The sequence below is a fragment of the Xenopus laevis genome, chromosome 5S, assembly GCF_017654675.1.
Source record: "Xenopus laevis strain J_2021 chromosome 5S, Xenopus_laevis_v10.1, whole genome shotgun sequence".
NCBI classification, from domain to species: domain Eukaryota; kingdom Metazoa; phylum Chordata; class Amphibia; order Anura; family Pipidae; genus Xenopus; species Xenopus laevis.
Window position 1 is genome coordinate 25942697 of NC_054380.1, and position 26042 is coordinate 25968738.

At 39.1% G+C, this 26042-nt stretch overlaps 1 protein-coding gene across 3 annotated transcripts; it reads right to left on the reverse strand.

Moving 5' to 3' along the window:
* Nucleotides 1-2737: 2737 nt before the first annotated feature.
* trmt6.S (tRNA methyltransferase 6 S homeolog) lies at nt 2738-25301 on the reverse strand. 3 transcript variants are annotated; one of them, XM_041563999.1, is made up of 11 exons: nt 24897-25301; nt 23274-23398; nt 21601-21710; nt 16651-16742; nt 15149-15232; nt 14052-14176; nt 11479-11834; nt 9493-9578; nt 8021-8123; nt 4844-4930; nt 2738-3079 (listed from the first exon to the last, which is right to left on the reverse strand). In XM_041563999.1, exons 5-11 carry the CDS (start codon nt 15181-15183, stop codon nt 2912-2914), a joined length of 960 nt encoding a protein of 319 aa, XP_041419933.1. In that variant the 5' UTR covers nt 15184-15232; nt 16651-16742; nt 21601-21710; nt 23274-23398; nt 24897-25301; the 3' UTR covers nt 2738-2911.
* Between the last annotated feature and the right edge of the window lie 741 nt (nt 25302-26042).

The following is a 26042-nucleotide window of genomic DNA, read 5'->3' on the forward strand; positions in this document are numbered from 1 at the left end:
ATGTGACCACTGTCTGCCCACTGCACTTAAAACTGGATTAAAGGATAAGTTATCCTTTAAAATAAGTGATTGTCAAACTGATGAGCGGGCTATAGTAACAACTTTTGCAAGTTACATTCATTATTTATTTTCTTTTTTTCCCCCCAAGATATTTACCGATACGTGTCCTGGTAATGAATTATATTACAACAGCGCCACCTGCTCGTCAGTTTCTGACCACCAAGTAGTCAAGGAAGTTGTCAGGAAAAAGAAAGAGGCTGCTCTGATGTTCTTCTGCTTAGGAAAGATGGAAAGACATAATATCAAAGGCTATTGTGATACTAAGCTCTATAGTTAGTACAGATATGGGTATATAGAATTTAATTAAAAGTAGGGAGGGGTGTGTGTATGGATGCTGGGTTTTCATTTGGAGGGGTTGAACTTGATGGACTTTGTCTTTTTTCAACCCAATTTAACTATGTAAATGTTTCTAAAAAATTTTCCTAAGCAGAAGAACATCAGAGCAGCCTCTTTCTTTCTCCTGACAACTTCCTTAACTACTTGGTGGTCAGACTGGTGGGAAACTGATCAGCAGGTGGCGCTGTTGTAACAAAATTCATTCATATTAAAGGAAAACTATACCCCCCAAAAAATGTAGGTCTCTATTAAAAGAAACTGAGTAAAACAGCTCATGTGTAAAACCCTGCTTCATGTAAATGAACCATTATCATAATAATATACTTTTTTAGTAGTATGTGCCATTGGGTAATCATAAATAGAAAATTGCCATTTTAAAAAATAAGGGCCGCTCCCTGAGATCGTAAGATTCACTGTACTCACATACAAACCACATGTAAGGTCACATGAGCCAATTAACAGACAGAGTTCTGCCTTTTGCTTCCTCACTTCTTCCTGTTACAGTTAGTGTTGTAGTATTTCTGGTCAGGTGATCTCTGAGGCAGCACAGATAGAGTCACGAAATGGTGGTTCAAGGCAAGAGATGTAAAAGGGCAATATTTATGTAAATATATATTCCAGTTTGGTAAGATTCTTTAATATGTCATTCAATTTGATATAAACTATCTGTTGCTTAAGTATTCATTTTGGGGGTACAGTTTTCCTTTAACAGTACATGTATCCCTTAATATCTTGGGAAAAAAACAAAATAATGAATAATGAATGTAAATTGCAAAAGTGCTTTGAATAGCCCCCTCATCAGTTTTATATTCACTTATTTTAAAGGTTTACTTATCCTTTAAGCAGTGGGTATAGGTCCGCCCTGCCCTATGGTAAATACAGCCTGCATTCATCATTACTACAGGAGAAATGTCTAAGAGCCCCACCATCCCTAATGAATACAGCGCTGACTAATACAGTCATTTATGGTGGGGGTAAAGGTCTCTGTGCTTCAAGATGGACACACAAAGCATTTTTGGGTCCAATCCAATTGATACAAATAAATGGAGGCCTGAGGAGCATACTCAAGAGTAGTGTTAACAACTGCTAGTAGTTTCTGCCCAGTCTCTCTTCAGACTGGGATCAGCAAAACACCAAAGAGCAAGCCTACTGAAAGCAGTTTGGAAAGATATGGAGCTATTCTCAGCAAGTTCTTAATGTTAAAATGATGATTAAGGCTTTTAAGGTAGTGATGCCCCCACATGGAGATGTGTAACTCATATGATCTATAGGGTGGACAGCTTGATACCCTTGGTCTAATTGGTTTTGCACCCCTTAAAGGAGAACTAAACCCTAAAAATGAATATGGCTAAAAATGCCATATTTTGTATAATTATTGCATCAGAGAAAAGTTTCAGCTTGTCAATAGCAACAATGATACAAAACTTCAAACTTGTCATAGGGTTCACCATCTTGGAAAGTGTCTGTGACACTCACATGCTCAGTGGGCTCTGAGCAGCTGTTGAGAAGCTAAGCTTAGGGGTCGTTACTAATTATCCAGCAGAAAATGAGGTTTGTCTGTAATATAAGCTGATGCTACAGGGCTGATTATTAAATTCTGATGCTGGTTACACTGGGTTCTTTGCTGCCATGTAGTAATTATCTGTATTTATTACTAACCAGCCTTATATTGTGACATTTATATTCTACGTGTACTATATATTTTGAATCGGTCCCTACGCTCAGTAAGTGACAGCAGCACAGAGCATGTGCAGTGAATCAGCAGAAAAGAAGATGGGGAGCTACTGGGGCATCTTTGGAGATACAGCCCAAGGCTGTGATTGCCTTGGGCTTCTAGCCTACTTCTTTGGTGAAGCTTTAGTTCTCCTTTAAACACTCAGTAATCCCTTGGTAAAACCAAACATCCAAAAGGTCCCTACTATCACCATCATTGATGCACAACAACCAAAGTGCTGCACTAGAATGGAACCACTTCTCTTCGTTCCGACTTTATTGGGTTTTTCATCCACCAGAAACAATAAGTGATCATCTGTGGCACCAAGCCCATCCGACAGAAATGATTATATAATCTGCCTGTTTCCCCAACGTGTTTGGTATTTCTTGTGCTTTTTTTAAATTAAAAAATAGAAATCGGAAAGGACTTGTCTCATGACAAGAAGCACAGATACTTTAGTCATGCCTACACAGCCCATTGAGGATGTTGGAACGGATCTCAGTTTCAGTGTTATTTTTGGTGAAGCGATGCCGAATAATTCATGCAATAAAGAATTCCAAATGACTCACTGAAAATACCACTTTTTTCAAACGGGGGGGGGGGGGGGGGAAAAAGAAAACCCTTGAGTGGCGGTGACTGTTTATTTTTATGAACGCGAATTAAAGCCAAATGCTTGAATATATATGACAAAAAAAAATGTCAACTAAAATATACTTCTATACATAGTATAAAATGTACCAAGAAACAAGAGGCTGTGCTGAACTGACGCAGCGATGGTGATGGGAACCAGTCTTACTAATGTTAGCTCTCTAATTCCTCAACTTTAATTTTTTTGGTTGCAGGTTCTTCACTCTTCTCTTGAGTGCGGGGATTTGGTTTTGCAGGTTCTGCTGCCACTGTGGTTCCATGAAGTATGTACCCTCCTCCTCCGCTCATCACCAGTTTAGGGTGACTTCGGTCTGGCAAAACCTAATGAAAAGAAACAATTCCTTTTGGTAAAAAAAATACAAAGAAATGTCTTATGGAACCTTAGAAGACCAATTTAGACAGAGCTAGAAGAACCTATAGCCAGTCACAGAATGAACATATAAGCTAAAGTGTAACCGATTTGCTCAAAGTGCACTCATGAGAACTGCAATTTATAAGTCAATTTTTTTTTTCAGATTTCATGACACTAGCAGTTTTTACACAGTGAATATCATAAAATCTGCCATGTGCACCCACTGCTGTTTGGCACAAAGCTGCAAAAGCTCATTCCCCTCCACGCTTTCACATTAAGCAGTAGAACTGATCAGATATGCATCATAAGATGCTTCCAGTTGTAAGGAAATTAGCTTTTGCACCTCGTGAGGCTGTCGGCCAGACTGAATCAACAAGCCAAAGTGGCCCTCATCCTGACATGAAAATCAAAACTGACCAATGGATATCTGGGCAATTTTTGGCCAGATATCAGTCAGGCAGGCCCCGCTCATGGGCCAAGAACTGCAGACTCAACCTGGAATGTGCCCGTGTATAAGCACCTTTACTTTAAGGAACCAATGAATAAATCATTTGACAGGTTTTACAGCAATAGAAATAAAATAAATTATAAATGTTTTAATATATATGTATACATATTTTTGTTTATTAGGAGTCACATTAAGGGACTGAAGTGCTGGAATAACCCAATAAATATCTTTATTTATGCTGTGCAAATCCTAAAATTGTAGTGGCAGTTCTTTTGTAAAAGGAGCGCCCCTTACGGATGAGACAGCCCACGTCTATCAAATGTAATGGCCCTGGTGCGGTCATGAAAGTAATCCTGAACAAATAAATGGAGCACTCGTGGGACTTCATTAATGGTAAACATTGCTTATTTAGTAGACCTTTTTGCTGCTTCTGAGACAGGTTCCTCTTAGGTACCAAAATATCAACAAAGTAGACCTTTATCACCATCTATAGTTTAAATTTATATACAGGTACGGGACCTGTTATCCAGAAAGCTCGGGACCTGGGGTTTTCCGGATAACGGACCTTAAGTCTACTAAAAAATCATGTAAACATTAAATAAACCCAATAGTCTGGTTTTGCTTCCAATTACGATTAATTATATCTTAAGTACAAGCTACTGTTTTATTATTACAGAGAAAAAAGGAAATAAGTTTTAAAAGCTTGAATCACTTGGATAAAATGGAGTCTATGGGAGACGGCGTTTCCAAAACTAAAAGCTTTCTGGATAACTAGTTTCTGGATAACAGATCCCATACCTATATTAAACCCACATAGGGTTCAAAGTAGGGATGCACCCAATCCACTATTTTGGATTCGGCCGAACCCCCGAATCCTTCGCGAAAGATTCGGCCACATCCCGAACCGAATCTGAATTTACATATGCAAATTAGTGATGGAAAGGGGAAAACATTTTAACTCCCTTGTTTTGTGACAAAAAGTCCCGCAATTTCCCTCCCGCCCCTAATTTGCATATGCATATGCAAATTAGGATTCGGTTCGGCCAGGCAGAAGGATTCCGCCCAATCTGAATCCTGCTGAAAAAGGCCGAATCCCAAACAGAATTCTGGTGCATCCCTAGTTCAAAGTGTTTTTCATTGCTGCAAAAGCAAAACTTTCCTGATTCCCCCTCAATATAAAGTGCACGTTGAAGAATTTAAAAAACAGAATAAAAGGAATACAGTTTCATTTAATAAAGACACAAGTCAATGGGTTGGATTCCTGCGGTTGTTTGTGGTGCATTACCTGGTAACTGCGCAGCCAGGTCTCAGACAGTTTCAGATTAACGACACCCCCCTTTTCTCTCAACTTGGTGTAACATTCCAGTAGAGGCTGAAAAGGCACAGACATGACGTTGAATTTTCACAAAACTAGAACACCTGAAAGCTCAGCACATTATTTACAATGAAGTGGTAGGATTAGTGAGACAATATGTGATGCATAATATAGGAATGAACACGTATATATTATATCTGCAGCTTTTATTTCCCAAGAATGTAACGGGTCACTATACATGGAATTCCACTTGCTAAAATGAATTCCATTCTGCATTGAACAGTAACCTTCCTACTGCAGCTCTAATTGTATCATTTCACTTCCATATTTAATAATATCATATCTGTCCAACATCCGGCAAGAGGCCGAGTCTGCTGCTGCTTCTTATAGAGGGATAATAAACTAGAGAAGGGCAGAGAGAGAAACCTCTGCTGGATCATCAGCCTTTAGTTATTCAGCACGGCACTTTATAGAGATAGAGATCATTCACTCGCTGCTAAAGTGAAGCTTATAAACAAAGTTCCTGATCACATACACACACACAAGGGTCAGTTTCATCAGGAACCAATTAACCTGCTTGTAGGTGTTGGAGCGTGGGAGGAACCCAGAGCAGCAGAGGAAACTCCACAGAGCCATCGTGAAGCCTTTAATACTTATAGGAGACAAATACATCTGGTTATCTAGATGTTAACTATGTGAATACGTTACTGGGATCACAGAACATTCCAGGGGTCATTCACTGACACACCAGATGCAATTGCCAGAGCATAAAGGGAAACAAAATCAGGCCCAAGTGCTCAATCACCCAACTCTTGTTCCTGTGGCTCTGCATCAGGTCCTGGGTTAAAAATCCAGTGCAAAGTGTAGAGCACATCACTGGCAAGTGCAAGACAGCCCCCTGTCCTCCACATGACTGCCCCCCTCATGGATACAGCAGTGACAGATGCCTGCACAGCTTTATTCATGGGGAAAACTCAGTTACATAGTTTAATTGGGTTGAAAAAAGTCCATCAAGTTCAACCCCTCCAAATGAAACCCATCATCCATATACACACTCCTCCCTACTTTTAATTAAATTCTATATACCCATACCTATACTAACTATAGAGCTTAGTAACAAAATAGCCTTTGATATTATGTCTGTCCAAAAAATCATCCAAGCCATTCTTAAAGGCATTAACTGAATCAGCATCACAACATCCCCCGGCAGTGCATTCCACAACCTCACTGTCCTGACTGTGAAGAACCCCCTACGTTGCTTCAAATGAAAGTTCTTTTCTTCTAGTCTAAAGGGGAGGCCTCTGGTACGGTGATCCACTTTATGGGTAAAAAGGTCCCCTGCTATTTGTCTATAATGTCCTCTAATGTACTTGTAAAGTGTAATCATGTCCCCTCGCAAGCACCTTTTTTCCAGAGAAAACAACCCCAACCTTGACAGTCTACCCTCATAATTGAAGTCTTCCCTCCCTCTAACCAGTTTAGTTGCACTTAGTCTCTGCACTCTCTCCAGCTCATTTATATCCCTCTTAAGGACTTGAGTCCAAAACTGCACTGCATACTCCAGATGAGGCCTCACCAGGGACCTATAAAGAGGCATAATTATGTTTTCATCCCTTGAGTTAATGCCCTTTTTTATGCAAGACAGAACTTTATTTGCTTTAGTGGCCACAGAATGACACTGCCCAGAATTAGACAACGTGTCTACAAAAAACCCCTAGATCCTTCTCAGTTAAGGAAACTCCCAACACACTGCCATTTAGTGTATAACTTGCATTTATATTATGTCTGCCAAAGTACATAACCTGCATTTATCAACATACAAATTTTCCAGTTTGCTGCCCAGTTTTCCAACTTAGTCAAATCACTCTGTAAAGTGGCCGCATCCTGCATGGAACCCATAGCTCTGGACAATTTAGTCTCATCAGCAAATATAGAAAAAGTACTATCAATGCCCATCAACAGGTCCTTGTAATAGAATCTGAATTGCAAAGAATTGGTCCCACATGTGCTCACCAAGGGACAGGGTACAAAGTGCAGCCTCCATCTGTTTTTTTTTTGCACTTTTCAACCCACCCTGCCATCTAGTTACATGTATTTGTATTTACTGAACTATTCCATTAGAGTAGAAGCACCAAATATCTCTAGTTGTGGAGGTGTCACTTTCATTACATTAGTGCCTGTCTGTGGTCTTTTACATTACTGTCCAGTTGAAGGAAAATAGCAGATATACCCTGCATATAAAATGGCTCTCAGCTTGTCCAGTTCAAGCCACTCTGGAAGGGTCAACCTTTGGTCAGCACCATCCTTAGCTTATAACAAGGTCACAGATATAGGAAAATATTTGTGTAACAGCCATTAGCCATATGTCCCACAATATCTATGACAGCAAATATGTGTTGGGACCACATCAAACTTAATTGCTATTCAAATTGGCCTTCCAGGTGTATTAAGAAGAGCAACTAAAGCGTTTTCCATTAAAATGTAGAATTTTAGGTTTCTGCGGTTACAAAACTCTCCTTAATTCTGTTGTTGTACAGCTATGGGACCTATTATCCAGAATGCTCAGGACCTAGGGCTTTCTGAATAATTGATGTTTCTGTAATTTGGATCTTAATATGTTAAATCTACTATAAATACTATATTAAATACAACCAATAAATCCAATAAGGATTAATTATATCTTAGTTTGTATCATATACAAGCTACTGTTTTATTATTACAGAGAAAAAGTAAATCATTTAAAAGAATTGTAATATTTGTATAAAATGAAGTCTATGGGAGACGGCTTTTCCATAATTCGGAGCTTTCTGGATAACAGGTCCTGTACCTGTACTGGTTACTACAATAAAAGACATAAGTCGAATAAAAAACAAGTCGAATAAAAGACAGAAGTCGAATAAAAGACTGAAGTCGAATAAAAGACTGAAGTCGAATAAAAGACTGAAGTCGAATAAAAGACTGAAGTCGAATAAAAGACTGAAGTCGAATAAAAAAATTGAAGTCGAATAAAAAAATTGAAGTCGAATAAAAAAATTGAAGTCGAATAAAAGACTGAAGTCGAATAAAGGACTGAAGTCGAATAAAAGACAGAAGTCGAATAAAAGACAGAAGTCGAATAAAAGACAGAAGTCATATAACAGAACCAACCTCCTGGTACTGGCAATATATTACGAAAGGCCTGGAAGGAGCAACAAATTCCAGCAAGGAGAGCATCAGAGGAGTGGGATGGAATCGGGAGGCTACGATTAATCTGCAATGGAAAATAAAACAATGCAAATTAAAAATTTTGCCTTTTGTCAAATACCATTTTTACAGGTTTCAATGGACGTGTCATTTTCTATTAAGCATGAGGTTTGCATTGCACTGCTTCAACTACGGATACAATGTTTCATGATCATCCTTGAGAAAGGTCCTAATGAGGACCAACATGTTGGACTCTGGTACAATGTATTGACGATAAATACGATTTATATATTTTTTACCAGGCAAAATAAAGACTTATTTAGGATTTGAAATCCCATTTAATGCTCTGGGCAATTACTTTCCCCCCCTGATCAATCAGATAAATAGCCATGTTACTAATAAAATGAAAGGACAGAGAACATTTAACGTGCTGGAGAATTTACTGGGGAACCCACACATACCCGTGTCTCTCAGATCTCCTTCTTTGTCTCAGACACAATAAAATAAAAATATTACTAATGATTTATCAAAATTGATGTCTCACAGATTTAAGAAACTTTATTTAACTCCATTCCTACTCCTGAAGTACACTGGTTTTTCAATTCAGGTATAAAATCCTGCAAGTAGACAGTCACAATAACGAGGACCAGTAACAATGTAAATAGATTTTCAGGGGTCAATGGAAAGATATAATCAAACCCGTTTTTCCAGGATATGTTCTTCGGTTGTCATGGAGACACTATCCCACCCCCCCTACGATGCGCCATACAATCAACATGAAGTCAAATCAAAAGGACCAATAGCACAAAAAAAAGTCAAATGGTTCTGTGAGCATCTAAACAGAATGTAGCGCTACCCTGTCCTGGATAACACGCTGCTTTGCTGGTAAACTGTTCATATCAATCAGCTGCTGTGTCACTTTCCTTTATTCTCTTGCAAAAGACAAGGAGTAATACTTGTGCATCCCCTTTTATTAACCCTGTATGTTCAGCCATTTGCCCCGTTTTCAAGCACGTCACCACAATGAAACAAAGAGAATTGATTCATCAGTTCCTTATCATCTACAGGTACATTAGAAACACAATGGGGCTCATTTATCAACACTGGGCAAATTTGCCCATGGGCAGTTACCTATAGCAACCAATCAGTGATTAGCTTTTTAAAGCCAGCTGCAAGTAGAACAATGAATGCAGCAATTTGATTGGTTGCCAGGGGTTATTGCCCATGGGCAAATTTGCCCAGTGTAGATAAATGACCCCTACTGAGTTTCCGCAATATATTTGCAAAAAAAAAATGGTATTCAAAATAAGTAGGTAAAATAATTGATCTGGCAGCAAATGTGAAATTAGAGCTTGGCGGAAGCTAACATTGTGCCAGTGGCCAAACAATAGGGAGGATTTCTGGGCAAGAAGCAGAAACGTTGCCTTCAGACTCACCCATCTGCGTTTTTTTCTTGCAACAAAGTGGCTGCTTCGGATTCTTTTCTCCTTTTTTCATCTTGTTTCCGCTTTTTTTCCAGAGCCTGAAACACAAATGGGGTTTATGGAATAAAAGGGGCAACGTTTTCCCAGGTCTGGCAGAGCCACTGCCGAGTATTAAAGATGAAGAGATAACGTCCCCCCTCTAATCAAAGCCTTGTTTGAAGAGAAATTGGGTAAAAAAAAAAAAAAAGCCTTATCTGATTCAGTCAGCCGCTTCTCTATCCGCAGCGTTTTATATATGTTAATAAATCTCTCAACTTTCTTTCTCTAAAGGGAGAAATATTCAAACAACTAGTTTTATTTTAATTTTTAATGTATAATGTATATAGGACAAGAAAAGCCTAAACTGAATAATGTTCAGTAAGAAAAGCATATAGACAATAGCTGGAGATGCGTGGTTGGAATGATGTACCCGTGCATCTAAATGTCGCTTCAATGCCCACCCAAAAGTAAGCTCATCCATGAGCCTGGAATGCCCACGCAATGGGAAGGCAATGCCAACTGTCATCAAAAGATCTTCCCACTCTGCCCCTTATGTTACCAAACCCAAGGTGGCAGTAACATTACGTGTTCAAACCAGTTGGTTACAAGGCCCGTTATTTTACTTCTCCTGCACCTTTCACAAAAGGAGTACAAGGGATTAACGAGTATGAATTTTGGGGGGTTACCTTTAATGTTTACACTTCCTAGCTATGCTAGGCACATCTAGGTCATGTGAGCCATTCTGTTTATTTATTATTAAAGTCTGAATGCAAAAAACTCTAAAAATGTGAGGGTTTTTTTTTTACCATAAAACCCAAACTTTTAGCGGAAAAAAACCCTCAAATTTTTTGGGATTTATTAAAGCCCAATGCTGCAAAAAGTCAGAATCCGAAAATCCGGCATCTCAGACCTGCCGAGGTTGTATATAAGTCAATGGGTCTTTATTTTGTTTGGAAGTTTCTGTGGTCTGCGCTGGAATTAGCCCAAAAATCCGACTATTTCGGGGCAAAAATCTGAAAAATTCGGACTTTTTGGGAAAAAGCACTAAAAATAAATAAATAAAAAAAAAAATCGAGTGATTCGGGGGAAAAGAAATCAGAAAAAAATCATATGATACTGATTGTTGCTCAATTTAATCAAGTTTTTCCCCAATCCGATTAAATCATAATTTTTTTAATTTGATAAATAAGGTCCTTAGAGTGTCTCAGATTAAATCTGTTTGGAAGTTTCTGTACTCTGCGCTAGAATTAGCCCGAAATCTGACTATTTCGGGCACATATCTGAAAAATTCTGACTTTTTGGGAAAAAAGCAGTAAAAAAATTTGAGTGGTTCGGGGAAAAAAAAAAAATCATACGATTTGGATTGTTGCGAAATGTTATCAAGTTTCTCCCTGATCCTTTATTCATTTGATAAATAAGGTCCTTAGAGTTTCAATTATTAAGATCAGCTAATCCATAAAAGTTATAAAGCATGAATGTGCTGTGTCACAAAAGTAGCATTACACAGCTGTGACTTTGCACCTGTGGGGATTTAGGTGTGAGGTGTTATTGGTCAGTGCTAACCTTCACACATGCAATATAAATACGCCGTATCCCTGAAATAAACCAATCTCGGATGTGACTTTTTTTTTTATCTAGATCTAATATACTCGGCACCACATAGTAACCTGTTGCGGTACAATAAAATTCTCTTTAACTATGGCTGAAATAGAAACATGTGACAGTCAGAATAGAAAAACTATAGCAGCCCAAACGTGCTCCAGCATCTCCTTGGAATTAGTTAGTGGTTCCTTTTGTTTTAAGCGCCTTGTGTGTTAGAGTGCCAGTAAATGCTTTGCAGCCTGCCAGGCGATTAAATGGGCAATGTGTGCACGTGTTGGTGCCATTTAGAGCATGAAGGAGAATGTCTAAGGGTTATAACTTTACTGCCATTTGCTGCTGGGTTGTATTCAAACTTACCAGCTGTTTCTTTTCCTGTTTCTGGGCTTCCTCTTGGCTTAATGGTCCCTCGCCACTGGCCTCCTGTTGTCCCTGTGCATTAGTGTCCATGACAGTTTCACATTCGGTGGCAGAGTTGGAGTCCTCCCCGTTGTCTCGTCTCTGGTCCTGGGTTTCACTGCTCTCATTGTTCCCCAGTGCCGGGTTCTGTTCCGAGGAGCTGCTACGACAGGAGTAGGTCCCGGTGTGGAGGCTCTCCACTTTGCTCAGTGGAAACTCATATAAACCTTTATAGAAGGACTTTGGAAATCCAAAAGAATCAGTTGCTGCTCTGACGGGGCCCCCGCCTGGGTACATCTGTATAACTGAGCCCAATCCTGAAACAAACAGAGAAAGAATTCAGTTATAGAAGAGTTAGACTTTAATACAATAAAATAATTTTCTGCACTGAAATCCATTTCTCAAAATAGCAAACAGATTTTTTTACATTTAATTTTGAAATCTGACATGGGGCTAGATATATTGTCAGTTTCCCAGGTGCAGCCAGTCATGTGACTTGTGCTCTGATAAACTTCAGTCACTCTTTACTGCTACACTGCAAGTTGGAGTGATATCACCCCCTCCCTTTCCCCCAGCTGCCTAACAACAGAACAATGGGAAGGTAACCAGATAAATTTGCCCCTATAGGTCATGTTGATCGTGTTTTTCTCATTTTGTAAGTAATTGTCACGAAGTTCCTAAACCTGACTGTCCTTTCTCACCCAGTCAGAGTTTCTAATGCTAACAGACTTACTGCTGCACAAATATGGCAGCCCCCTCATAAAGCAACATGGGAGATCAGATTGGACAAATACTTTTATGGCAAAATGATAAACAGCATTCAAAGACAATGTTACAATAGATATAAAAACAAGTTATTTTCTGGTGTCAGTATCTCTTTAAAGTGGTCAGATCTGGCTTGGCAAGTAGCACAGTTTATGATAAGTCTCCTAATTCCAACAAAAAACGATTATAACCACCATGACATGACAGAGATAATGCGAGTCTGGATTTTATTTGCTTTGTTCTTACTAATGAACTTAATTCCCAATGTCAAGATGAAGGCCCTGCACTGACAGCTACGAGACACTTAATCCTCCCAACGCCACTGTTTTCCTTCTGCTTCTGTAGGATCCCTTAATCCATTAGGTGTCAGCTTGGCTTGACTTCAACTCAGCCACAGATATTTTATTATTAAAGGAGAAGGAAAGGTTAAAATTAAGTAAGCTTTATCAGAAAGGTCTATTTAAATACACCAGTAAACCCTCAAAGTAATGTTGCTCTGAGTCCTCTGTCAAAAGAAACACAGCATTTCTTTCCTTCTATTGTGTACACATGGGCTTCTGTATCAGACTCCCTGTTTTCAGCATAAACCTCCAAGTCTTGGGTATAAATATAAAACACCGAATATATAGAACACCGTATATAAATACAGAACACCGTGTATAAATACAAAACACCGTGTATAAATACAAAACACCGTGTATAAATACAAAACACCGTGTATAAATACAAAACACCGTGTATAAATACAAAACACCGTGTATAAATACAAAACACCGTGTATAAATACAAAACACCGTGTATAAATACAAAACACCGTGTATAAATACAAAACACCGTGTATAAATACAAAACACCGTATATAAATACAAAACACCGTATATAAATACAAAGCACCGTATATAAATACAAAGCACCGTATATAAATACAAAGCACCGTATATAAATACAAAGCACCGTGTATAAATACAAAACACCGTGTATAAATACAAAACACCGTATATAAATACAAAACACCGTATATAAATACAAAGCACCGTATATAAATACAAAGCACCGTATATAAATACAAAGCACCGTATATAAATACAAAACACCGTGTATAAATACAGAACACCGTGTATAAATACAGAACACCGTGTATAAATACAGAACACCGTGTATAAATACAGAACACCGTGTATAAATACAGAACACTGTATATAAATATAAAACACGATGTATAAATACAGAATACCGTATATAAATATAAAACACCGTATACAAATACAGAACACCGTATATAAATACAGAACACCGTATATAAATACAGAACACCGTGTATAGATACAGAGCACCGTGTATAGATACAGAACACTGTATATGAATATAAAACACTGTATATAAATATAAAACACTATGTATAAATACAGAACACTGTATATAAATATAAAACACTGTAAATAAATACAGAACACCTTGTATAAACATAGAACACTGTATATAAATACAGAACATCATTTATAAATATATTTATTTATAAAAATAGATATAGAACACTGTGGCAAGTCTATAATAATGGCATGTGCTTATTCATTTCCTCTTGAACAGTTTCAAATGACCCATTTTACTGATACAGAAACTATTCTGTTCTCCCTCTGCTACATTCCTGGATTTTGTTGCACACAATAAGCAATAATAATAAAATTATATATATATTATATATATATATATATATATATATTATATTATATATATATATATATATATATTAAATGCGGTTTATAGCCGACCTCCCATGCGCTCCATTACAGCTCCCAGGACCAAACCGGCACACGTCTCCATGACAATGACTTTACTGCCGGCGTGAATATTACCCATGGTGAGCATCTGTGCCAGGGTATCATAGCGCAGCTGGCTAGAAAGAAATAAATCATAGACACACAATGAATACTCAGCAGCACCGAGAATATAACGCTGGAAAATCATTCTATACTTTACTGCAAATTATTGCTGTTTTATATCATATGGAATTGTAAAAAAAAAAAATATAAAAAAAAAAGTACAGAAACTAATTTAAAGGGGAAGTACAGTCAAAAAAAAATACATTTTGCAGAAGAAAAGAAGTCAGTCTTCCCAGGCTCAGGCAGAGCAGATAAGGTTTCAATAATATAATTTCTTCAACTTACTTAGTACTTTCGTATACCTTTATGATATAAATAATGGCATGGCTAAATACAGGAATGAGATCAGTTATCCGGAAACCCATTATCCAGAAAGTCCCGAATTACGGAAAGATTGTCTCCATTATAAACAAATAATCCAAATTATTCAAAATTATTTTCTTTTCCTCTGTAATAATAAAACAGTAGCTTGGACTTGATCCCAACTAAAATAAAATTAATCCTTATTGGAAGCAACACCAGCCCATTGGGTTTATTTAATGTTTAATTATTTTTCTAGTAGACTTAAGATCCAAATTACGGAAATATCTGTTATCTGGAAAACCCCAGGTCTCCAGCATTCTGGATAACAGGTCCCATACCTGTATATATAAATACATATATTTATTATTTGGGTCAAACAGATACATTTTGTCCAACACCCACTGAGGGTAAAGGGAACAAACACACCCAGTAAAAGTATACAACCCTGGGGGAGAAGAGAACCAGTTCTACTGGGAGGGCTGCTATAGAATTTTTTATAAATTAAAGGTAGGGGTGTACATATATTCTATATCATAGGACTGATTTCTATAATTTACTCAATTGTATTTGTTGTTTAAATGTATCGGTCACCCGTCGCTACCAAACAAAATGTTAATGCAAGGGAACAAGGCTGATGACCAAACATGGATCCTAAAAAAGAAGTTTTAAAAAGAAAATCTTACCAAATTTTGCCAGGCTCCCTTGCACAGTACATCATTGCTAGAATGCGCGTAGAGGGCTTTAAGACTGTGATCACTGCCTCGTATCTGTACGTCACAGACGTGGGACATTCAGTTAATGCAGAAACAAATCATGTGGCAAATGTTACATTCTTCACCCTAAGAGGGTTATTTACAAACTCCGAATGCCAAAAACAAGAAAAATTTGTGGGGGTTTTTTGTATAAAATCCAAATTTTTGTGAAAAAAAAAAAAACCACGAATATTTCAGGATTTATTATATCGACGATGGAAAAAGTCAGAATCCGAAAATCCAGCATCTCAGAACTGAAGAGATTGCATACAAGTTAATGGGAGTAGACCCAAAGATATTTTGTTCGGTGCTGACTTTCGTGCAATAATCCAAAGATTTTGTGGTTTTCGAGCAAAAATCAGAAAAAAACGGGTGGAAAATCCGACAAAATTTGTACGTTTTGTTTTTTTAAAGATTTTTTGGGGGTTTCTCCCCGCAAAAATTTTTTTCTGGAAAGTGTATTGATAAATAACGAGAAAAAACCCGTTCGGATTTGGTCGGAGTTGTTTTCAGAAAATATTGAGGAAAACTCGGACTTTGATAAATGGGCCTCCCAGTCTTTCAAAATCTGAATCATGGAGATTAATTGGCCGCTTGCACAGAGACTTATTAACACGTTTAAAGACAAGAGGTTTATTGCAATTAGAAAGCATCCATACTTTTTTAGTTAAGTTCAAAACTTAAAAAGAAATTAGGCATGCACCAAATCCAGGATTCGGTTCGGGACTTGCCCAGGATTCTGCCTTTTTCAGCAGAATTGAGATTCGGCCGAATCCTTCTGCCCAGCCGAACCAAATCCAAATTGGCATAAGCAAATTAGGGGCGGGGAGGGAAATTGCATGAATTTTTGGCACAAAACAAGAACGTGAAAAATGTTTTCTTCTTCCCACCCCTAATTTGCATATGCAAATAAGGATTTGGTATTCGCCGGAATCTTGCGCAAAGGATTCAGGGGTTCGGCCGAATCCAAAATTGTGGATTCGGTGCATCCTTAAAAAAAAAAAAAAAAAAAATCTAATTTCCCAAACTCGGGTAAATAGGATTGACCAGAAAACTCGAATCGAGTTTTAAAACGGCGTTGTTTGCAGAAAAAAAATCGAATGTCAGCAACTTGATCCCAGGATAACAAACAATTGATCCCAGGACATCTCCCCCTGACTAAAAGAGCAATTCGGCAGGTTATAGAAAACGAATAGTCCAATTCGACTTCTTAAAGGGCCAGTGTAAAATCAAATTCGAATTTTTAAAAAAAACAACTGAAATTTGAACAATTTCATAGTTGAATATGACAGTTTTGTCCATCAAAAACTCGAGAATTCAAATATTCAATTCGACTCTTGATAAATCTGCCCCAAAGTGTAGCATTTCTAGCCTACTACTGCCTATGCACATATTACATGTAACAAGTATCAAGTACAACAAACAAAACCTACTTTTTCTTTTTTTTCTTTATATACTTCTCTTGGGCGAATTCGGTCTTGTCTCGAAATGTTGCACTGTTCTCAATGAGCTGCTGAACGATTGCCTGGGGCAAAATACATTCAATAGGTTTATTTTCTTATGGATAAGGGGATGTAAATATTTGTTCAAACATGAGATAATTGACAATCAATCACCCTTCCCATTACCCTTACAGAGATATTGACTCTGCCCTCCCCCCAAAAATAGATCTATTTCACTTTTAAAACACCTGCGGAGTTAAATTGCCTTGCTAAGCTTTATTGTCATAATCAAGTCAATTGGCTAGAAATAGGTTTTATTACCTTCTGTGACGCAAGTAATAAAGCCTATATCAGTAAAATCAATGTAAAGCCAGCAACAAGCAATAACTAATAATAACAAATAATCAATGTAACATAGGGAAACCTAAATCACTGGGTGGGGGGCAATTTGTTAGGTACCCATCAGTGGCCAAACAAGGAAAGAATGAGATTAATGTTTTAAAGAAGAAATACATTGCCCTGGGGAAATAAAAGAAGTGATTTTTGATCAGATCCCCCTCCCTTGGGAAAAAGGGGCAATTCTGCTGAAATCGATGAGCTATTATTCAATCACACAGTCATTACACAGCAATATGGAAGCCATAGGGCACATTTCTGTGCCCAACAATGCACGAGGAAGTGATTAGGAATCAAGCTGTGTCTATGAGAAATACACTGCAGAAAGAGAGAGTATAATGTCTATAATACTATGAGTTTGTGCCAGCATGGTTTTATGCGTAATAGATCTTGCCAGACTAACTTAATTTCTTTTTACGAGAATGTAAGTAGAGACCTCGATTCTGGGATGGCAGTGGATGTGATTTACTTAGACTTTGCTAAAGCATTTGATACAGTGCCACACAAAAGGTTACTGGTTAAATTAAGGAATGTTGGCCTGGAACATAGTATTTGTACCTGGATAGCGAACTGGCTAAAAGATAGACTACAAAGAGTGGTGGTAAATGGAACATTTTCTAATTGGACCAGTGTTGTTAGTGGAGTACCGCAGGGCTCTGTACTAGGTCCCTTGCTTTTCAACTTGTTTATTAATGACCTGGAGGTGGGCATTGAAAGTACTGTTTCTATTTTTGCAGATGATACTAAATTGTGCAGAACTATAGGTTCCATGCAGGATGCTGCCACTTTGCAAAGTGATCTGTCTAAACTGGAAAACTGGGCAGCAAACTGGAAAATGAGGTTCAATGTTGATAAATGCAAGGTTATGCACTTTGGCAAAAATAATATAAATGCAAGTTATACACTAAATGGCAATGTGTTGGGAGTTTCCTTAAATGAAAAGGATCTAGGGGTCTTGTAGATAACACGTTGTCTAATTCTGGGCAGTGTCATTCTGTGGCTACTAAAGCAAATAAAGTTCTGTCTTGCATAAAAAAGGGCATTAACTCAAGGGATGAAAACATAATTATGCCTCTTTATAGGTCCCTGGTAAGGCCTCATCTGGAGTATGCAGTTCAGTTTTGGACTCCAGTCCTTAAGAGGGATATAAATGAGCTGGAGAGAGTGCAGAGACGTGCAACTAAATTGGTTAGAGGGACGGAAGACTTAAATTATGAGGGTAGACTGTCAAGGTTGGGGTTGTTTTCTCTGGAAAAAAGGCGCTTGCGAGGGGACATGATTACACTTTACAAGTACATTAGAGGACATTATAGACAAATGGCAGGGGACCTTTTTACCCATAAAGTGGATCACCGTACCAGAGGCCACCCCTTTAGACTAGAAGAAAAGAACTTTCATTTGAAGCAACGTAGAGGGTTCTTCACAGTCAGGACAGTGAGGTTGTGGAATGCACTGCCGGGTGATGTTGTGATGGCTGATTCAGTTAATGCCTTTAAGAATGGCTTGGATGATTTTTTGGACAGACATAATATTAAAGGCTATTGTGATACTAAACTCTATAGTTAATATAGGTATGGGTATATAGAATTTTAATTAAAAGTAGGGAGGGGTGTGTGTATGGATGCTGGGTTTTCATTTGGAGGGGTTGAACTTGATGGACTTTGTCTTTTTTCAACCCAATTTAACTATGTAACTATGTAACTATGTAATGTCTGTATTGATCCTGTGTATGGTGTCACATTGAAGTGCTGCTCCGAGTAGAAATAGAAAAGCAATTTATCAGATGAAAAGCATGTGGCAGGGGATCTCGTGAGAAGTGCAAATTGAGGCCTGGCATCACCCAACAGGACAGGTAACAGTGTATTTGGGTTTAAGGAACGGGTGCAGCTTTATTGTTTCAAAAGGAAATCATTTTGGGTATGCCACGGGGACATGGTGGATAAAGGATTCTCAGCAATGTTTTCCATCAGACATGTAGCCTATACATTAGAGACACTACTTAAACAAGAAGCAAAATGGATCTTTTTTCTAGCAACTAGACAACGATTTGGAATGAACTTAGACTATAATGTATCCTGTTTTGTCTAAATAATGCTTTAACGAAATATATAAATAATATATTTATTGAACTATAAGAATATCTCTGTTATGTATAATGTCTGCTGCCCCGAGCACATTTCGGATTGGTCTGTTTTCACCTAATACCACTGCTTGTACAGAATACAGCCTACGATTAAGTGCCCACAAGGCACCAAACGTGTAAGGCTATTTTCTGAGATTTTTTTTATTTGCATCAAGTTTTAGAGTGAAGTCTGGTCTGTGCCAGCCTACAACAATCGGAGAAGAGAAAATCACCGGCACAACAGGATACGTTGCATCTGCAAATAAACGAGCAAGGGTTTCCCTGCTAGAATTATCCTGTTGTGCCGGTGATTTTCTCTTCTCAGATTGTTGTGGAGGCTGCCAATACCTCCTTCATCGAGCACCAGGTGTCACGAGATTTGGACGGCCAGGGTGTGCGAGGTGACTCCTCTCTTCTTCCTACCAGCCTACAACAAAACACATATAAGACATGTAGCCATGCCAGAGTTCAAAGACAGCAATCTATTGCTCATATGTGAAAAGCCACTCAATGAAGCTTTTCTTTCTAGCGACGCGGATTATCATGGAATTTGTATTTCTCTGGTCACCAGAGAGGATTTTTACAAGAGAATTAGGGTTAATGCTGGCAATTTATATCCAAGGAACATGACAGGGAGCCCCCTAAGCACAAATGTGCAGGACAATCGCACCAACAATAAACGGCAACATTATCTCTGTTTCCCTACTGGCAATATTAAAATTTCCTTTTTCCTGCAAATTAGTGAGAGTTTTGTATCCTCCGGTACTTAATCATAGGTGTCTATGATTAAGTACCGGAGGATACAAAATGCATAAGGTGGGTCATTTGGGGTATGTGCTATTTTTAATATGCTAACTTAATAAAAATTTGACTTTTTATAATTAGCAGTTCATGGGATATTTTTGTTAAATGAATAAACGAGGGTGTCCTGAGAATTGGGGCAAAATCCTGGAACTTTATTACCCTGTGTGGACTGGCAAATTGACCCCCCCCCCCCTCATCAAAAACATTTTTCACTGATGGACAAGTACTGCCTTCACCAACACTGATATCCTGACAAAAAGCGGAGAAAGTCAATAAGAGCATTATCACCTTGTCACACCAATACACTTTAGATTAATGTGCCGTACACTGCAAATGACAGCAAACGTTACATAAAACAGCAAGTAACTGAGGAGAGAGCAAATAAGAAATGTGGATTATAGCAAAGTCTTTTTAAAAGCAATTACTCAATGGACTGTACCGGGGGCTGTCCAGTTAAACATGAAGTTCCCCAACTGAAACATTGTTTATGTCGTGGCACCTCTTCTACCTGCTGACATTATCACCCTGCACATGTACCAGTGGCCTCCCAACTTGTAAATAATGTGAATTCTGCTTTAAATAGACAAGCACAATGCTTTCTTCTGGACCAGAACACCATTGTCGGGCAGTGGGAACATCTTTAGAGTAATAAAAACAATTAAAAGATTTATTCTGTTTTTTTCTTTAAGAAAATCTGTGCAAAACATAAGTGAAGATAGGTTTAATGTTGCTTGGGTGCACACAAATGGCCTCACTACTGGGGGCAGAAACATACCTTGCAGGAGACAGCATTGGAGTGCACTTCATTGAGTGTCAGTGAGTTGCGCATGAAGGTGCAACACACAAAGTCAAGAGTTCAGTGCAGGAATCCCATGCACCAGTGTGCCCTCTACCTGGCACAGAGTCCATTAAAGGAACAGTAAGACCAAAAAATTAAAGTGTTTTAAAGGAATGACAATATAGTTTACTGTTGCCCTCCTCTAATAAAACGGGTATATTTGCAATAGAAATACAACTATAGTTTATATAAATAAGCTGCTGTATAGCCATGGGGACAGCCATTCAAGCACAGGATACATAGCAGATAACAGATAAGTTCTGTAGAATACCATTGTATACTATAGAGCTTATCTGTTATCTGTATTCAGTGCCTTTTCTCCTTTTTCTGCTTTGAATGGCCCCCATGGATACACAGCAGCTTGTTTATATAAACTATAGTAGTAACCATCTGTTATCTACTGTGTATCCTGTGCTTGAATGGCTGCCCCCCTGGCTCTGAAGCAAATACACCAGTTGTACCAGTGCAACACAACAGTACATTATATTTCCAATACTTCAAACCACTTTTTTTGTTACTGTTCCTTTAAAGCACGCAGAACGGACATATTGGAACTAGGAGCAAAGAGAAGCATTCATAGGCACAAACATCTTTGCAAATCACATTTAAATGCACCAGGCTGAAGATTTTATCTGACAATGATTATGTTGACAGTTGGGGTGGGACATATAAAACAATTTACACCAATTACATAAAGCAGCACCCTGAGAAAAGGAAGCATCCCAAACTAGAGTAATTAAATAAACAGAAATAGGCCCTGGGATAGAGACACAGAACTTACCTCCCCTGTAATGCCCTTTTCCTTTAACGCTTCTATGTCGTCTCTAGTGAGCTTCTGAGATTTCCCATCATCCACTATGTTGCGGTTGTCAGACCCCGCTTCTTTCAGCTCTACAAGACAAATTAAAAATCAATGTAGAATTCAGTGGTAAGATGGCACAAAGACTGGACTTCACTCCAAAATATATGCAAATTAAAAGTTTTATTACGCAAAAAGGAACATCTCAGAGGGTGGCCTTACGCGTTTCGTGCCTCAGGGGCACTTAGTCATAGCCTATGACTATGTGCCCCTGAGGCACGAAACGCTTAAAGCGACCCTCCAAGATGTTCCTTTTTGCGTAATAAAACTTTTAATTTGCATCTATTTTGGAGTGAAGTCCAGTCTTTGTGCCAGCTTACCACTTACTTCTACATGTCTGTTACTACCTCCTCAAGCTGAAGGACTGGGGCTTGAGAACCTGGACCCCCTGTCAGTATTGGTAAGTTTACCTTACTATTCACCAGCTTTGCAATATTGGATCTTTTTTCCCAATCCCCCATCCCATGTTACCCCTGCATAAATTTACTAAATTAAAAATCAAACCAAGTTTGAACAGCAACTTGACATTATTAGAATTTATTTAATGGGTTTGGCAAAGTTAAGATAACAAGAACGAAGAGAGAGAGGGCATGGGAGAGAGGGCATGGGCAGGACAGAGAGGGGATGAGAAGTAGAGAGAGGGCATGGGCAGGAGAGAAGTGAGAAGAAGGTATGAAAAGAAGCGTTCACTGGCCACTTTATTTAATTTTTTCCAATCCGCTCTGGTGTTTCCAGACTCTATTCTATTTGCAGATCCCCTCACAATTGAGTCTATTTTAATTAGGGATGCACTGAATCCACTATTTTGGATTCGGCCGAACCCCTGAATCCTTCGCGAAAGATACGGCCGAATACCGAACCAAATAGGGGTGGGAAGGGGAAAACATTTTTTACTTCCTTGTTTTGTGACAAAATGTCAAGTGATTTTCCTCCCCGTCCCTAATTTGCATATGCAAATTAGGATTCGTTCGGACAGGCAGAAGGATTCGGGCAAATCCGAATCCTGCTGAATCCCGAACCGAATCATTCGGTGCATCGCTAATTTCAATGCAGTTTTGGATGCATATCTTGTAAATGATATCCTTATAAACGGTGACTAGTGATGTCATCAGTTAAATACAGTGAGTAGTGAAGTCATTTTGGTCACATGACTCACTAAAATGTGTGTATTATAATAAATAAAGTACACCTTGTTGGAAAATATGAGGATATTAGAAGTCACCTCGGAGTTCCATGACCTGTATAAAAACACTCGGCCTCGTGTTTTTATATGGTCATGAAACTCCTGGGTAACTTATAATATCCTTATATTTTACAATAGGGGGTACTTTATTCACTATATATTCACAACATGAGACAAATAGCTGTATTACCCTAAATTATTTTGAATTGGTTTGACTTGCATGTTGCGGAATTGCTTTGCATTGCATCTAAATGCACACAGACAGTTGGTGGAGTTGCTGCTCTACAAGCTTTGCTGAAAAAATAGAATGGTTTCCCAGTAAATTAATGGGTATGTCTATAACAGCTAACGAGATATAAAGAATTTACCCCTTTACCAATTAGAAATAGTAGTTGGTATAATAAAATGGCACCTGTTGTGGTCACTTCTGTCCTCTTTGTTTGAAGATTTCCTCCTTGGCCGATCTCAAATGTGGTTCCGTAATGTTTGCCAATGACATTGTCCAAATAGATCCACTGCTTTTCAAATATAATTTTTCTGTAAAATGAAAAGGAGAAATATGGCAGAATGTGAATGCTGTGTTAGCATAAAGGGGTGTACCCACAATCACAATTTACAAAAATACACAGATACAAAGTAACAGTAGTAAAGAGACATCCCAGAACTGTGGCAAACATGTCCTTTAACAACCAGACAAGCTGCGGCATGGCCAATTTCATTCCAGCCAACAACAAAAACGCCCTTAGACTCTTATTTTAAAAGGTGGATGCTGTTGTGCCAACAACATGTCATGAAGCTCACACCCTGAAACTAGTAACTACCCAAGAAGCCAATCAGTGGCGTAACTGCAAGCAGGTTTTCTCCCACATTCCAAAAACATACAGCAGAGTTAATTGGACCCTGATAACTGAAACAGACCATTTGTGTGAATGTGTTAGGGATTGATGGGGGGGGGTATGTCACCCTGATTTGTCAGCAATATATAAATAAAAATAATTTAATTAAAATTTCAGAATTCTGCAGAGGTGCTTAGAACTTTAAAAAGTTGGAGGTTCTATTGTACTTATTGTTCTGCTCTAATTCTATCACTGAAAATTGTTTCCAATTCCAAAAATGCAGGAAACAGTATTATATTCCTATAAAATTGCCTCTCGCAATCGCTTGGGAGTTCCTGGTTCTGGTGTGCCCCAACATGGCTGCTGGAATGGGAGGCAGGAGGCTTGGAGTTCACAAGGAGCATTTAAAAAATAAAATTATTTTCCCCACCAGGTTCTATAAACTCACATCTCCAGTGGGTGCAGGGGGCTAGAATAGGTGCCTTTTAAACCGCAGAGAGATGAGCTGTACAGAGTGCTATGTACATAAGTAATGCTATATTAAAAAATATATTAAATAAGTGCAGCACCACAGTCCTTTTAATTGATTCTCTGCCTGGGGAAAGGGCATGAGAAGGGGAGAGAAAGGGCATGAAAAGGGGAGAGAAAGGGCATGAAAAGGGGAGAGAAAGGGCATGAAAAGGGAAGAGAAAGGGCATGAAAAGGGGAGAGACAGGGCATGGGCAGGGGAGAGAGGGTGAGGACAGGAGAGAGAGGGCACAGGAGAGGGCATGGGCAGCGGAAAGAGGGCAGGGGAGATCGGGCATGTGCAGGGGAGAGAGGGCGAGGACAGGAGAGAGAGAGGGAACAGGAGAGAGAGGGCATGGACAGCTGAGAGGGCAGGGGAGATAGGGCATGGGCAGCAGAGAGAGAGCACAGGAGAGAAAGGGTATGGACAGGAGAGAGAGGGTATGGGCAGCTGAGAGGGCAGGGCTGGGCAGATGGGGGTTGGAAAGGGAATGGTGAAAAGCAATTTACCCAACATTCTTTAGAATACAATTGCAACTATAACGAGGGACTATTCTGCTTGTGGAATAGAAACGCTACGGGAGCAAGAAACAGGCCGGTAGGTTAATGCGAGTGTCTCGCAGGTACCGGTGTGAGGATAAAGGGGTCGCGGTTGCTCAGTGATTTGTGCTTATGAGGCGCCGGGTTCCTACTCACTTCCGCCTCTGCACCTGCACGGCTTTGAACACGTCCTGCCTCTTCAGCACCACGAAGTCACCGTCGCCGATGAACCTGCCGGAGCCGCTGTCACTCTGATCCATGCTTCCCTGGAGTTGCACTATCCTTCCCCCACACACAGCTCCGGCTTCACACAAGCACAACCCACGTGCTACCCGCACTGCTTCCGGATCCCATGCAGCAGACCGGAGCAATCAAGTGCAGACGGAAAAGAACACAGCGTGCGTTCGGCGCTCTACTATTGCCATCCACCTTGGTAGCGGCTAGTTCCTATCCTCGGAAAGGACCTGACGTCAAGGTCATGTGATCCTACCATGTGACCGCTCCACTGCAGCTTACCTATTCGTGAGCGGCAAATTCAAACATGGGAAAGTTGTAATGGGTTCTAGTGGCGGTCTGCAGACTATTGACAGGACCTGCAACTAAATTCCCAGGCTTGCCAACTTGTATTGTAGGTTTAGTACAGGTTGTAACCTCTACCTCAGGTTTTGGGCAGTTCATTGTGTCGCTGGATGTTTGTAGGGATTGAAGGGATCACTGCCACTGACACAGCTATAATAATATTATATTCATTAACTATAAACAGCTTTGCTTTTCTGCCATGCACTGAAAGTCTCCCTTAATGGAGAATAATGTAATGGAGAATAATGTAATGGACAACTTGGGAACAAAAAATTGTATAGAAACTGTTGCCTTGGTGCTTCATGAGCTGACGGAAAATGTGGAGCGCTCAGTCAAGTAATAGAACATGGGATAACGGTCATGAGAGGGACTTCTATGTAAAGGAGAAGTAAACCCCCCTGGGCGCAAAACCCCTCCCCTGTGTTGGCCCCCCCCCCTCCCTCCTGGCCTACCTGTCCCCCTGGGCAAATGCCCCTAACATGCAGTCACTCCATTTATACATTACATTTTTGGCTAACTAACCATATTAGAAACATGTTTTTTTTGCACAGCTATTTTTTACCCAGTTATTTTTATACTGAACAATTCCTTCAGTATAAATTCAAACTGCTGTCACCTTTCTGCTATGGAGCTCTTTGGAAGTCAGATTCAAGCTCAAGATTTAAAAAAAAAAAAAAAATTAGAGTAAACCTGACCTAGTACTATAGCTATTTGAGGAT